The sequence below is a fragment of the Callospermophilus lateralis genome, chromosome 4 (assembly GCF_048772815.1).
Source record: "Callospermophilus lateralis isolate mCalLat2 chromosome 4, mCalLat2.hap1, whole genome shotgun sequence".
In the NCBI taxonomy this organism is placed as follows: Eukaryota; Metazoa; Chordata; class Mammalia; order Rodentia; family Sciuridae; genus Callospermophilus; species Callospermophilus lateralis.
Window position 1 is genome coordinate 158,681,754 of NC_135308.1, and position 14,006 is coordinate 158,695,759.

Sequence of the window (14,006 nt, forward strand, 5' to 3'; positions counted from 1 at the left end):
GTGAAGTGGAGGCGGGATTGTCCACCGCTCAGGGTCATGGAGACTGGAGATCCCGCTTGGGCCAGCCCTGGGTGTTGCACACAGTGTGTCCACATCTTGCGTGAGTGTGGCAGGGCCCGGAGCCGTTCTCCTGGCTTTCTGGGTAGAGGGGTACAGGTGAAGGCCGGGTGCCCTGGGTGCCTGGGCAGTGTGTCCCCATCCCCGTCCCCTGCTCCTGTCCTTCCTGGACCTCGGCTCCCGCTGACGCACCCCCCGCCTGCCCTTCCTTCCAGGCATGCGGATCCTGGTGAACCTGCTGCTGGACACGCTGCCCATGCTGGGGAACGTCCTCCTGCTCTGCTTCTTCGTCTTCTTTATCTTCGGCATCATCGGGGTGCAGCTGTGGGCGGGGCTGCTGCGCAACCGCTGCTTCCTGGAGGAGAACTTCACCATGTGAGTTGGGGACCTCGCTGCGCCACAGGTCCCCGGGCAGGAGGAGGGAGGGCAGGACGGGCGCAGAAGCAGCGCCATCAGGGTGGGGCCCCAGAACGCAGCTCCCAGGCTGCAGCCAGTCAGTCAGAAAAAACAATTGTGTCGCTCCTACTGTGCGCTAGACGCGGGAGCCCAGAGCAGGAAAGCCTCTCATCCCTTCTCTCCCTGGACACGGCCCAGCGGTGGCTCTTTGTCCTGCTGAGATGGGTCCTGTCCTTGGGAGCACCAGGCTGGGCGCGGATCCTGAACGTCTCTCCTGAGTGACGCTCCCGGGGCCAAGGGCCTGTTGGGGGTTGGGGACCCAGCGCGGGGGTGGCTGAGTTTCTTCTCTCTGTCCCTGTCCCGTGGATCCGGAGGCCAGTGTCGCTGCAGGGAGCGCTGGGCCCCCAGGGTAGGCAGGGAGGGGCCGCCTCGTGGGGAAGGGTCCTGCGTGGGGCTGGGGGTTACACGAATGTCGACTGAGCTGGGGCTGGGGCCGTCGGGGAGGGGACGGGGTGGCAGCCGCTTCTCCTGGCCTGGCCTTCAAGGACAGAGAGTGGCGGGCAGGAGCTTGGGCTTTGGGGGTTCAGGGTGAACCCAGCTCCTCTGTCCCTCTGCCCCACGTGGACTGTTCCTGGTCATCCCGTTATCCAGGCTCCGCCTGGTGGGGCCTCCTCCTGGGCTGGCTCCCTTTCTTGGTCTGGGCAGGGGAGGCCTCGGAGGACGCTCTCTAGGAGACCAGGGGCTTCTGCTGTTTCCTCTCCTCCTGGGGCCTGGGGCTGCTTGGGGGTGCACCCAGCTGACGGCAGGACAGGCTGGGAGGAGGACAGTGAGGACCGTGGGGACAAGGACGGCGGCTCCTCCTGCCATGTGGTCTCCCCGCCTGGTCCCTGCACGTCCCCTCCCCATTATCAGGCCTGGCCCTGTGGGGTGGCCCCAGCCCTGAGCTAGCTGCCATGACTTGGGGGGGGGGCGGGGGAGGTTGCTGTGGACAGGGGGCCGGGCGCTCATCATCTGCTTGGCCTTCGGGAGCCTCCGGCCAGTTCCCACTGTGCAGGTTACACTGAGGCCTGGAGAGGGGAGGGACGTGGCCAGGGCCACACAGCAAGGCTCCCTCCAAGCACCGGCCCCTGTGTGGGTGTCCAGACGTGGCCCACCATCAGCCCCTTCCAGCGGCCAGGCCCTGTGCGGGGGCTCAGGCTGCGGAGGACTTCACCCGGCCTCCATTCTGGGCGAGTGCGCGGCCAGCAGCTGGGCTCTGGGCTGTGGCAGAGGGAGCCGGGTCCGAGGCCAGCGCAGGGCAGGCTTCTCCAGTCTGAGGACGGGAGGCCGAGTGGCTCCTGGAAAGACGGGGGTGTCTCCTGGCAGGTGGGGGGCTGGGGTGGTGTTGGGCGAGGCGCATGACGCCTGGCCTTTGGGGTCAAATTCTGCCAAGGCCACTTGCTAGCCTTGTGACTTTGGGAGCAAGTGGCCAAACTTCCGTGCCTCAGTTTCCCCACCGTGGGGTGCTGTGAGGGTGACCAAGCCACAGGGCACCGGGCCCTGGGAAAGGGCTTGGCCCCGGGCAGCACTGTGAGCAGCTGAGTGTTGCCTGGGCAGCTGGGGGTGTCCTTGTGTCCCCCACTTGCCTGGAAGTTCCTGGGGGTGGGTGTTGTCACTCGTAGGGCAGGCGCTGAGATGGCACCTGGAATCCCAGGGGCGCAGGAACCTGTTGTGGGCATCTAGGGCCGGCTTGGGGCTGATGCTCCGTAGCACTTATTCATGGAATGGCAGGGTGGGCCCAGAGGGTGACCCTGGGGTGACGCAGGTTGAGACATCTGGTATTTACAGAGGCCTCAGTACATGCTGGGCACTACTCTCAGCAGGGTGTGTGAGGGAAGTAGGTTATCATCTCCATTTCACACTTGGCTCAGAGGGGTGAGGTCACTTGTCCGAGGGCACACAGCATTTAAGTTGCAGTCAGCCAGCAGAGGCTGTGGGTAACCTCAGAGGAGAGGTGGGAGGCATGGCTGAGCTGCAGTGGGAGAAGGAGGGCTGGATGGTGGCCACGGGGACAGGCATGGGCTGCCTGGTGCTGCTGACTGGCCATGTGTGAGAGGTTGGTCATCTGAGCTGGGGTCTGGACACAGGCGCAGCTGCCCCAGCTTCCCTGGACTGAGGCAGTGGTGCTGGCAGAGAGCTCTGAGGGGATGCCGTCAGGTGAGCGTCGGGGGCCAGGGAGGGCAGGACCCTGTGTCCAGTTCTAGTGGGCACTCAGGCCCAGGGACTCTGCCTTCTGGGTGGATCCATGGTGGCTGTGACTCTCAGACCTCTGCTGACAGGTTTTCAAGAGTGACTAATTCTCAGAAGGAAAACCCAGGCTGGAATAAAATATCTGCAGTACGTGTGTCCACCAGGGGCTCAACTCTGCAGAATCTATGGAGTCATGACGCTGCCAATGATCAGGTCTAAAAATGGCCCCAGAGAGCGCAGCAGAAACTTCACAAGGGGCAGGCACACTGGACTCTGGAAGGGCGTTCACCACTGCTGTCCTTCAGGGACAACGCATACTCAAGCCACAGATCCCGTGACCCGCCGCTAGACGGCTAAGCTCAGGGCTGACGGTGCCCAGTGCCACCGGCCGTCGGCGCCCTGGACGCCCACCCTCTGCTGGTGGAGACTCTGTGCAGCTCTGCGGAAGGGCAGAGCCCGGTGCAGCCTCAGCCGGCAACTCCGCCCCTGAGCATTTGCTCAAAAGAAAGGGCGGCTTAGATCCACCCAAGGACGTGGGCAGGAATATTTATAAGGCACAAGAGCCCCAAACCCAGGAGCAACCCAAATGCAGAGTTGCATAAATTAGTGGCCGCACAGTCACTCAGTGGATTCACTCCCAGAAACAAGGACGAGGCACTGCTTCCCACTCTCTGGCCGTGTCTCTCCACGGGCAGAGTCTCTTTGTTCAAGAGTGACATCCAGTTCTCCGGCATTCTTTAGCCTTGCCCTGTGTCCTAGCCCAAGGTCACAAAGCCCATTCTCCCTGGCTGGCTTTTAGAAGCTGCCCTTTAAATCTTCCGTCTCCAGTGGCTTTGTGTCCCCTGGGTGGCTGGGGGGACATCAAGATGTGCTGATGCACTTAATGGGCCTTCGGTTGTCCTAGGACCGATCACTGAAAGGTCCAGCTGTCCCCAGCGATGCCTTATTAGAGTCGGTGACAGGATGCAGTGGGTGGAGTGTCATCTGTTGACTGTTGCCAAATGGCCCCGCCAGGGTCGTGTGGTCTGCACACCACTGACAGTGCACACGCGTGTGTGCTCACACTTGGCAGCATCCTCGGTCCTGACGGGCCGTGCGGTGGGTGCGGTGATTTTGACGTGGTTCTTCTTGGCTCTGCGGTCCTCTGGTCCCGTCAGGACTCACAGTGTGGAGGTGGAGTTCATTGCTGTCTTAGGACGGTTTCCCTCCATCGTCCTGCCAACCCGGCCTTGGTGTGCTCCCACTGGGTGACCCCGAGCTGCCTGGCAGGTCCATGGAGAAGAGCAGGCCAGGACCCCACGGGCTTGGGGAGACCTAGGCCTTAGCCCCATGGGCTCTGTGTCATCTTTAGTCCCCGAATCCAGAGCAGAGGAGGGGCTGGTGCAGGGGCACATAGGTGAACTACCCTTGCTGCTGGGCTGGTGAATTCAGCGTGTGCTTATTGAGCACCTACTATGTGCCGACCAAACAGCCTAGGGGCCCAGGGCCTGAAGGCCTCCCTGGGGAGCTGGGCTTAGCTGCCCCAGCAGCCCTAACAGAGGTCTGTGCTAGGCACTAGGCACGTGAGGTCCCAGGGAGTCGGGGACAGTTCCCCAGGGGAGGGGACGCTCTCAGAGGATTACAGTGGGACTAAGGGCCAGCCTGCCCCGGTGTGGCCTTCCCTCTCCTGTCCTCCTGGCAGTGACCCCTCCCTTCCCTTCTTTGACCCGCCCTCACGTGGGCAGACAAGGGGACGTGGCCCTGCCCCCCTACTACCAGCCAGAGGAAGATGACGAGATGCCCTTCATCTGCTCCCTGTCGGGGGACAATGGCATCATGGGCTGCCACGAGATCCCCCCGCTCAAGGAGCAGGGCCGCGAGTGCTGCCTGTCCAAGGACGACGTCTACGACTTCGGGGCGGGGCGCCCGGACCTCAACGCCAGCGGTCTCTGCGTCAACTGGAACCGCTACTACAACGTGTGCCGCACGGGCAGCGCCAACCCCCACAAGGGCGCCATCAACTTTGACAACATCGGTTACGCCTGGATCGTCATCTTCCAGGTGAGGTCCTCAGGCCCGGGGCCACCGGGAGCCACTGCACCCAGCAGGTGTTTGCCACCCGGTCTCCCTGGAACCTGCCCAGCTGCGGGCACCTCAGGTGCCGTTGTGCCCGTCTCACAGGCAGACAGACTGACAAATGGCCAGATGGGGACTGTCCCGGCCGCCTGCAGAGTCTGTGCCAGCCGGGAGGTCCCCACAGAGGACAGGCAGGACACACGTCCAAGGCACACAGTGTCCCCTGGGGTGGGTGGGAGGAAGGACATTCCTGGTGGGGTGACAGCAGAGATCAGCTTGTCCCATGTCAGTGGAAGCCATGTCCCATCTTGTGACCCAGTGCACACACCTGCCCCCTCAGAGCCACGGTAGCCTGCCTGGGTGGCACGGTTGGCCCTGACTGACCCTGTACCCGTCCTCTGCAGAGGGTGCTGCGGGGTTTGTTTGCGGAATGGGGCTGAAGGACCTTGGACAGCTGCTCAACCTCTCTGTGCCTCGGTTTCCTTGTCTTTATGGGTGTGACCCCAGGCCCCTCATGCTGGGTACTGGGAATAGGCCGGGTGACGGGCAGCAGGCAGCCCATGCTCGGTGGGCGCTCAGTCAAGACTCAGCTCCCGCTGTCCTCAGGAGGGATGTGGCTGGTGCAGGCAGAGCAGGGAGGCCTGCAGCCATGAGGAGCAGGAGCACGGGGCTGGGAATTCAGAGCTGCGGGCCGTGTTTTGGGGCCGTCTGGGCTTTGCCAGGGACAGACACGCCCCAGAGCTGGTCTTTCTTGAGGCTGCCCCTCTCCCTCTCTGGGAAGACGTCGGGTGGGGCAGGGGAGACAGTCCCACCAGCCTCGTCCAGTGCACACACTTGGGCTCCAGTGAGCCTCACCCCAACCGCGCCCCGGGGCCTCTGCCATCCCCGCGTACGAAGAAGCAGCTGAGGCCCCGCGTGGGCCAGTAGCCCAGTGAAGAGGTAGAGCTGGGAGCCCTGGGCTCCTGCTTCCCAGCCCGCCTGCCCTGGCACGGTGGCCAGAAAATGGGTGAGGTCTAGAGTGAGTGGGACCAGGATTGAAGTCCCGGCTCTAGTACTGCCTGGCTGTTTGACGTTAGGCAAGTGTCCTCACCTCTCTGAACCACCGTTTCCCGGTCTGTATCGCGTGGATGGAGAGGCTGCCCTATGAGGGCGGCGTGTCCACGTCCTGGTGCACATCAGGCTCTCCCCTCTCGCCCTCGGTGCCGGCTGCAGGTGATCACCCTGGAAGGCTGGGTGGAGATCATGTACTACGTGATGGACGCCCACTCCTTCTACAACTTCATCTACTTTATTCTGCTGATCATAGTAAGTGTCGGGAGCCGGGGCTGCTGGGCTGGCTCAGGACGCATGGACCAGGGGAAGGGGACTGGAGGACAGGGAGGCAGCAGGAGGGGCTATTTTTAAACGCGGCTGTCTGGGGTGATTGACAGGCGCGTCAGGGGCGGTGCTGGAAGCATCTGTCACTTCTGAGGGCCTTTGTTTCTCACTCCTGGGCGTTGGATCCACCCGTGGCTCCTGCTTGGCTTCTCCGCCATGTGTCTCTGGGAACACATCCTTCTCATGACCTTAGCTGTAGGTGTGGCCCCAGGATGGTGCTTTTCAAGGGCCCCGGCTTGTCCCTGTTTTCCTGGGACAGGAGGACACAATCTCCGAAACCAAAGTGTGGGGCCACTAGCAGAGCAAGGTTTGGAAAGAGGCGCATGATCCTGGTGACCTGGTGGGGAGGTCCCTCCGCCTCTCAGGCAGCTCTGCCCCCTGGGCTGACCAGGAGACGAGGCTCTGTCGGCCCTTGAAGGCTGTCCCCACAGTGTCCCCAGAGCAGGCTCGTCCACCTTGTCATGCCTGACTGTAGCTTCAACCACGGCACAGTCCCCAAAATGTCAAGGTGATATCACTCCCGGGAGGTGCTGCTCACTCCCCGCCACTGTGGGGCCCATCCTCTGGCCTCTTGGTGGTGGGAGGGGGCATGCTTGGCCTGCTGGGGCACCCCCATCCTGAGCTGGGGGTCAGGGCACTGGCAAGTGACCCAAGATGCACCTGCTCCTGGCTTAGCTGCAGTGCTATCCTGGGGAGGCCGGGGCCTTGGACCCAGGAGACAAGACACACAAGAGAAAGGGACCCGGCCTGGTCAGCTCTGCTGTCCACTCACCAGAACAATCAGGAAGGCCCACCCCACACCAGGCCGGAGCCCAGTGCTGGGAAGGGAGGGGCGGTTCAGCCAGTCTGGGGGGAGTCTCCTGGCCTATCTCTTAGGTGCCGTGGTGGAGGGAAGCCCTGGGGCCCTCCCCCACCCAGAGGAGGCCGGGGACGTGGGAGGGTCCCTGAAGGAGATGCCAGAATTGAGCCTTAAAGGCCTTGGGTGTCGAGCAGGGGAGAGCCTTCTGGATGGGAGCCCTGCGGGAGGAGCGCCATGGAGCTCATGGTGGTAGAGGAGCCAGAGTTCCCGAGGGGCTGGAGAAGCTGCCCTCTGCTCCTCCGGGGGAGCCAGGGTGGCCCTGGAGCCACTTTATGAAGTCGGCATGTGACAGCACTTAGCTCCTGGGTCTGGGAAGGCAGAGCCCCAAACCTGCAAACCCCGCACACAGCAGGTGCTCAATAAGTGTGCCCTGCTGCTCTTGCTGCTGCTGTGGAGGAGCCCCAGGTGGTCCCGTCCCAGGGTAGAGCAACCTGGCTGGGGCTGAGTGTTCTGAGGCACGTGGAGGGTGCAGAGGGCAGAGCTGGACAGACACCGACGTTCACCCTCGTGCCTGGCCATGCAGGGGCATGAGCTTCGATTCTGAATCCCTGGCCTGGGCCGCACAGCTGGAGAGGGGTCCTCAGCCCCCAGACAGTCCCCGTCATGCTGAAGGTGGAGGAGAGCACAGGCCAGGGACTGGCCCTTCTGGCCAGTGGCAGCTGAGCTCATTCAGAAGTTTGCAATGTCGAGGGGGGCTGCACCCCAAAAGCACAGGGACACCTCTTGTGCCCAGGATGGCCCCTGAGGGGCAGGGCCTTAGTGCTAGCTGGGCAGCCTCTCCCCAACTGTCCCTTCAGGCACAAAGAAAGCCAAAGTCCAGGCTGGAGAGTAGGACTCAGGGCCCAAGTGGTCCAAGATGGGCCGCAGCCTCCCTCCCTGGCCTCAATGCCAGTGTGGGGTGTGGCCGGGGCCTGGGGCCTGAGCATGGCCTGGCTTGGAGTGGGCCCCTGGGGCCTGGAGAGCAGCCTGGACCACGCCTTCGCCTGGAGCAAGGCCTCAGCCGTCTTTTCCTGTCCCCATCTGTGTCTGTGCCTCTGTCTCTCTGGGACCCTCCACCCTCCCCTGCTCCTCTCTGTCCCTGTCTCTTCCCCCAACTCGGTGTCACCCATGCCCCAAATCCTCCTGAGCCTGTGTCACTCTCTCCTGTGTCCCCGTCCCCCTTGTCCTTGCGCTCTGCTGCCCCCCTGCTGTCCTCCTCCCTCTGTGGGTGTCTCTGGTCTGTCCCTGTCCTCTTCCTCTCTCCACTCTGGCTCCTGTCTCCCCGTCTCCATCTCTGTCTTGGGGTCTCCCTGACTCTCTCTCTCCCTCTCTCTGTCTCTCTCCCTGTGTCTTCCTGCTGGCCCCTTCTCCACCTCCACCTCCCCTCCCCCACCGTCCCCTCTGTCCCTGTCCCTGTCCTCTCCTCCCGTTGGTCACAGGTGGGCTCCTTCTTCATGATCAACCTGTGCCTCGTTGTCATAGCGACCCAGTTCTCGGAGACCAAGCAGCGGGAGCACCGGCTGATGCTGGAGCAGCGGCAGCGCTACCTGTCCTCCAGCACGGTGGCCAGCTATGCCGAGCCCGGCGACTGCTACGAGGAGATCTTCCAGTACGTCTGCCACATCCTGCGCAAGGCCAAGCGTCGCACCCTGGGCCTCTACCAGGCCCTGCAGAGCCGGCGCCAGGCCCTGGGCCCAGGGGCACCTGCCCCTGCCAGGCCCGGGCCCCACGCCAAGGACCCCAGGCACTGCAGTAAGTGGCCCTGACACGCGGCGGTGGGTATGCCGCCACCTGGGGACTCCCTGCTGCTGCTGGGTCCCGCCTCCCCAGCCCGAGAGAGGTGTCCCAAGGCTTGGGGCCAGGTCTTCATTTCAGGATCAGGCATTTCCCCTGCGGCCAGGAGCTCCAGGCGCACCTGCCCGGGCCTCCCTTGCTCACCCCAGGGCTCAGCCCCAGCCCTGGGGGACTCCCCTGGGCCCTGCCCCTGGGCCCTGCCCCTGGAGCCTTGCTGGGCAGAGGGGAACGTGATCTGACCTCAGTCTTGTAGGTCCCCACCCACCAGCCTCCTGTAGCTGTCCCCAGCTACCATTGTGGCTGAGCTGTGAGTTCTGGCACCGAGCACCAAGGTCTGGCAAGGCAGGGACATGGGCCACCCTGTTCTGCCCCTGCTGGGGCCCTGTCTCATGCCAAGGGAAAGGGGCCCCTCACCTGAATCCTGAGAGCGGACACGGTCCCCAGAAGGCGGCAGGCTGGGAAATAGTACCCTGGTTTTCAGATGGGAAAAATAAAGTCCAAGGAGATGAGGGAGTCACTTCAGTGGCCCTAGGTGTCTCCCAGTCACATGGAATGTTAGTTAGCGAACACCCCAGTCCCAGGAGGAGGCTGGCAGGGAGGGGAGGGCCCAGCTCTGTCCCCTTTCCTCCTAGCTGGGTGCTGAGCAGTTGGCAGGCCCTGGAACTGTCACCGGAGCAGCTGGGGAGGAGCGTGCCATGTGCTGTTCCCTGTGTGACCCCGACCATGGGGTGGGGTGGGGTTAGCCGGCCTCGGCTCCTGGTGGCCATGAGGTCAGCACCCAGGCCCCGCCCTGGGAGGCCGGAGGCGGGCAGGAAAATGCCCCCTCGGAGCTGTGGCCCACCACCCTGGGATGCCAGCCGTCCGGGTGTGGCCTTGGAGGAGGCTCCAGGTGGCCTGTGGGCTGGCCCAGCCTGCAGACAGGGGAGCTGGGGTCTGGGCAAGGCTGGCACCCGCCTGCTGGAGGACACGGGGAGGGCGTTTACCTTGAGGCCTTCCTGCCGCTGCCGCCCTCCCCCTGAGCTTTCGGCGGGGAGTCCTTCCAGAGGGGCCCGGGCCTGCAGACCTCCCCCCAGGGTGTCCGGGGCTGGGAAGGGCTTTGGCCTGCCCTCTGGAGCTGGGATGGGTGGTGCTGGGCCCCTGGCTCCAGAGCCAGGAAGCTGACCCAGGGCTCTGTCCAGGGCTGGGAAGCACTTGGAGGCAAGTGTGGAGACGAAGGGCAGCTGTCCCCTGTCACAGGCTTCGCTTTCCCTTCATTGTTGCCTTTTTTTCTTACATGAGCAAAACATGATTATTCCAGAAAAACTTAATGGAGCGCCCAACCAGCCAGAGGGAGGCCTCTGTGCCACCTCTCCTCAGACCTGGGCACAGCCACAGCCTCCAGTCCAAGCCCCAGGCTGCTCAGGTTCTCCTGGGGCATGAAGGGCACGTGAGCTGTGGCCCCTGCGGCCCTTCCTGCCTGTCCCCACCCAGCCCTGACTCTCCTGTGTGGGTGTCCGGGGGCTTGCAGAGTGAGCCTGCCCCGCCCCAGGCTCCGTCTCCTCCCTCCCCGGGAGACACCGGGAACACCTCGGCCACCTAGGTTGTCCCCTCTCCACACAGACTCTTTCATAGTCACACCCAGTCCCCCAGGCTCTGTGACCAGGACCTGGGAGGGTCTGTTAAGTGACTGGCCCAGCACCAAGGGCAGAAGTGACCAACAGCAGGGACACCTGCCCCAGGCCCATCGTGTGTCAGTGCAGGGACTCCCCTGGCCTGCCGGTCTCTGCTTCCACCTGGCTCCAGACAGAGCCCAGAGAGGGGAACCGTCACCCCCAGGTGGGACAGGCTTGCTCCACGTGGACCCTGTGCCCTGGTGGCCAGGCCTGGGGTCGGCACTGACACTGCCTCGTTTGCTTTGCAGAGCTGTGCCCGAGACACAGCGCCCTGGACCCCACGCCCCACACGCTGGTGCAGCCCATCTCTGCCATGCTGGCCTCCGACCCCACCAGCTGCCCGCACTGCCAGCACGAGGCGGGCCGGCGGTCCTCGGGTCCCGGCAGCACCGACTCGGGCCAGGAGGGCTCGGGCTCCAGTGGCTCCGGTGGCGGGGAGGCTGAAGCCGATGGGGACGGGCCCCAGAGCAGCGAGGACGGGGGCTCCTCGGGCCTAGGCAAAGAGGACGAGGACGAGCAGGTGGGGGCAGTCCGGCTGTGTGGGGACGTGTGGCGGGAGACGCGGGCCAAGCTGCGGGGCATTGTGGACAGCAAGTACTTCAACCGGGGCATCATGATGGCCATCCTGGTCAACACCGTCAGCATGGGCATCGAGCACCATGAGCAGGCCAGTGGGGGTGCCGGGTATGGGTGGCAGGTGGGGAGGGCAGAAGGTGCCCAGCGGGGACCCAGGTGGGCCGCCCCGTCTGTGCCTGTCTCCTGCTCCTAGCTGGAGCTGGCTTTGGTTCACCCCCAAGGGAGGGGGACGCTGGTGTCTGCGGTCCCAAGGTGAGTGACACTTTAAAGGACAGGACTGTGCTCTGCACCCATGCCCCTGTCCACAGGCCACCTCTGGGGTGACAGCCCGGAGAAGTCCTGGCTCCATTTGGAAAAACACCAATTTTTGGCTCTTGCTGTCTGGCAGACCTCTGGGGGACAGGTCCCTGAGCCCGCACCCCAGTCTGGCGAGGGCACCCACTTGGCAGCTGAGAATGCTGAGGCCCAGGAAGGGGAGTCACTGACCTGAGGTCCCCCAGCCAGCCAGAGGCCCAGTCTGAGGCCACCTCCTGGGGCAAGATCGAGCCCCCTTGGCCTCCCCTTCCTTCTGGAAGACCTGCGCCCTGCTCAGTGGCTGCACCCCATCACCAGCTCCCTGAGCACAGGCTCCATTCAATTTACTTAAATGCGGCCCCTGGGGCTGCCGACGAGCTGCCTTGAGCTGCTGGTTGCCAGGTTTTCCAGCTTAATTAAGAAGGTCTCCAGGGAGGGCCACGCAGCTCGAGTGACAGGCAGCGCCTCCCCTGTCCAGCCCAGCCTCCCTGGCCCAGAGGCTGGGGTGGGGGCAGTGCTCCTGGGGAAGGCCCCACCGGGGCAGCTGCCCGCGAGGGTGGGGCCGAGTGTCTGCACCCCTCTGCACCGTCCCTGGGCCACATCCCTGCCCGTGGCCCACTGCAGTCGGCCGGAGAGGCCCACGAGTTCATCCTTGGAATTTGGCGAACAGTTCATCCTTGGAACTGGCCAGGGAGGAAGCGGTGACACAAGGCAGGGCTGTTGTTGGAGGTGGGCTTGGTGTGCCTGTGCCCTCCTCGGTGACACCACGGCTCCCTCTGCCCCCGAGCCTCAGCCTTGGGCTCAGTCATGGTCCCTGACCAGTTTCCTCAGGGTCTTCTTGTCTGACCTGCCCCCACCCCACCCCTGCTCCTTCTGCCACATCCTGCTGAGCAAGGTTCTTAGCCCGACGCGGGCGCTGCCTTGTTCCTCGGACAACAGGTGTCTGAAGCCGTCACCGCTCTGCCCAGGTCAAGAGGTGGGGGAGGCTGTGCTCAGGTGTAGGGTCCACGCGGGAAGCAGGCGCCCTGGCTGCATATCCTCTCCGTCAAAGGGAGGCCAGCTACTCAGCCTCTGCTAAGTGCCAACCTCTGAGCCAGCCTGGTGTCCCTGAGTCCTCACAGCTGCCCTCCAAGTAGGGGTCCTGCCCCGCCCCCCCCACACTTGGAAGGCGGTGCTCAGAAAGGCTAAGTCCCTTAGGCAGGGCTTGGGTTCCAACCCTGGCTCTGCAGAGTGGCCCTGGGTGAGCCACAGCACCCCACAGCTGGAGCCTCCATCTTGGTGGCGCATGGCCCCTTATGTGGGTGACTACATTACGAAGCCAGGTGCTTGAGTCCCACAGGCCCGGAGTCTTGCAGGGAGCCCTGCACCGCAGCCTGGGTGAGCGCACCACCCGCTGTCTGGAGCCTCAGAAAGTTAATTAGCTAAAGAAAAAGCGAGGGGGAGGAAGCATTTTTAAAACGTTCTTTTTAAAGCCGCTCAGAGTGGCAGCCATTGTTCGGCTGCTCCATGCAGGGCCTGCCCCGGCCGCTGGTATTTTTGCTCCTCTCCCTTGGCTCCCAGACAGTGCTTGGCGGGAAATAATCCGCCCCCAAGTTTATTTTGAGCAGTCCCCGCTGAGGTGGCGCCTGTAGAAAGAGGTGGCCCAGGGCTGAGGAGGAGGAGGAGGAGGAGGAGGAGGAGGAGGAGGAGGAGGAGGAGGAGGAGGAGGGCGGCTACTGTGCATACCTGGCCCGGCCTCCCCTGCTGTCCCCAGGGAAGGGCTTGCTGGTTCAGGTTCTCCTGGCCGCGGAGGCTGCTCCTTGCAGGGACTGGGCTGGAGGGGACAGCGGTCAGCATGTGTCTCAGGAAGTGGGAGGTGGTGCAGCCCCTGGAGAGCCCTGGGAGGAAGGCGGACCTGGCGCATTCTGTGGCTGTGACCGTGGGCAGGAGAGTCAGGCAGCTGGATTCCTTCCCCATCATCTGATGTGACAGTGTCACAACTCTTCCTCGTGTGACGAGCAGTCCTGTGGGGCAGACCCACTGAGCAGATGGGGGAGAAGGAAGTGGCTGACTCCTGTGGCCTGGCGGCAGTGGGCAGAGCTGGGCCTGAGGTGCTGAGGACAGTGGTGGACAGTCACATTGGAGACGGGTCATGGGTCAGGAACTGCTGCTCCCAGGACAGTGTGTCTCAGCTTCCCTCTCTGCTGGAACACCAGGGCCATAATTCTTCCCAAGCTGGGCAAGGCTGCCCCCTGCAGCCTCGGCTGGCCCTAGGGTCTGAAGATGGAGAAGAAACAGAGGATTGTGCTGAAAGGGCAGGGAGCAGGGAGCCTCCCTGGGCTTCGGCTGACCCTGGCCAGGGCGCCGCACTCACGGCTCTGAGTCAGCAGTGGCTCAAGTCCTGCTCTGGCCTCCTGCTGCACCTCCTGTGAAGTCACTGCCAACCCAGGTCGAGGGCGACTCTGGGAGGAGGAGGATAGGGTGGCTCAGTGACTGGCAGTCTGGCCCTATGGGGGCCTGAGAGAGAGGTACCAGCATGGGCTGCAGACAGGAAAGGGTCCGGGTCGGGGGAATGGAGGTGGATTCTGAGGGATGACTGTGAGTCCAGCCAGGCAGACACAGGCACAGGGACCAGGAGCACAGGCATCCCCCAAAGGGCCCTGAGTCCTTGAAAAGATGAGCACAAGGTACAGGGCAGACGGCCCAGGGGCCAGGGTGGCGCTCACCCACAAAGGGCCTCGAAGCCAGCTTTATCTTTG

The 14,006-nt window shown here is 63.8% G+C and overlaps 1 protein-coding gene across 1 annotated transcript in view; it reads left to right on the top strand.

The window, feature by feature from the left end:
- The window catches only part of Cacna1i (calcium voltage-gated channel subunit alpha1 I), a 79,914-nt gene that overhangs the window by 38,954 nt on the left and 26,954 nt on the right, over positions 1 to 14,006 (top strand). The window contains 5 exon segments of the mRNA XM_076853328.2: positions 273 to 432; positions 4,407 to 4,722; positions 5,950 to 6,042; positions 8,392 to 8,704; positions 10,647 to 11,065. Of these exon segments, the coding sequence (XP_076709443.2) occupies positions 273 to 432; positions 4,407 to 4,722; positions 5,950 to 6,042; positions 8,392 to 8,704; positions 10,647 to 11,065 (1,301 nt within the window).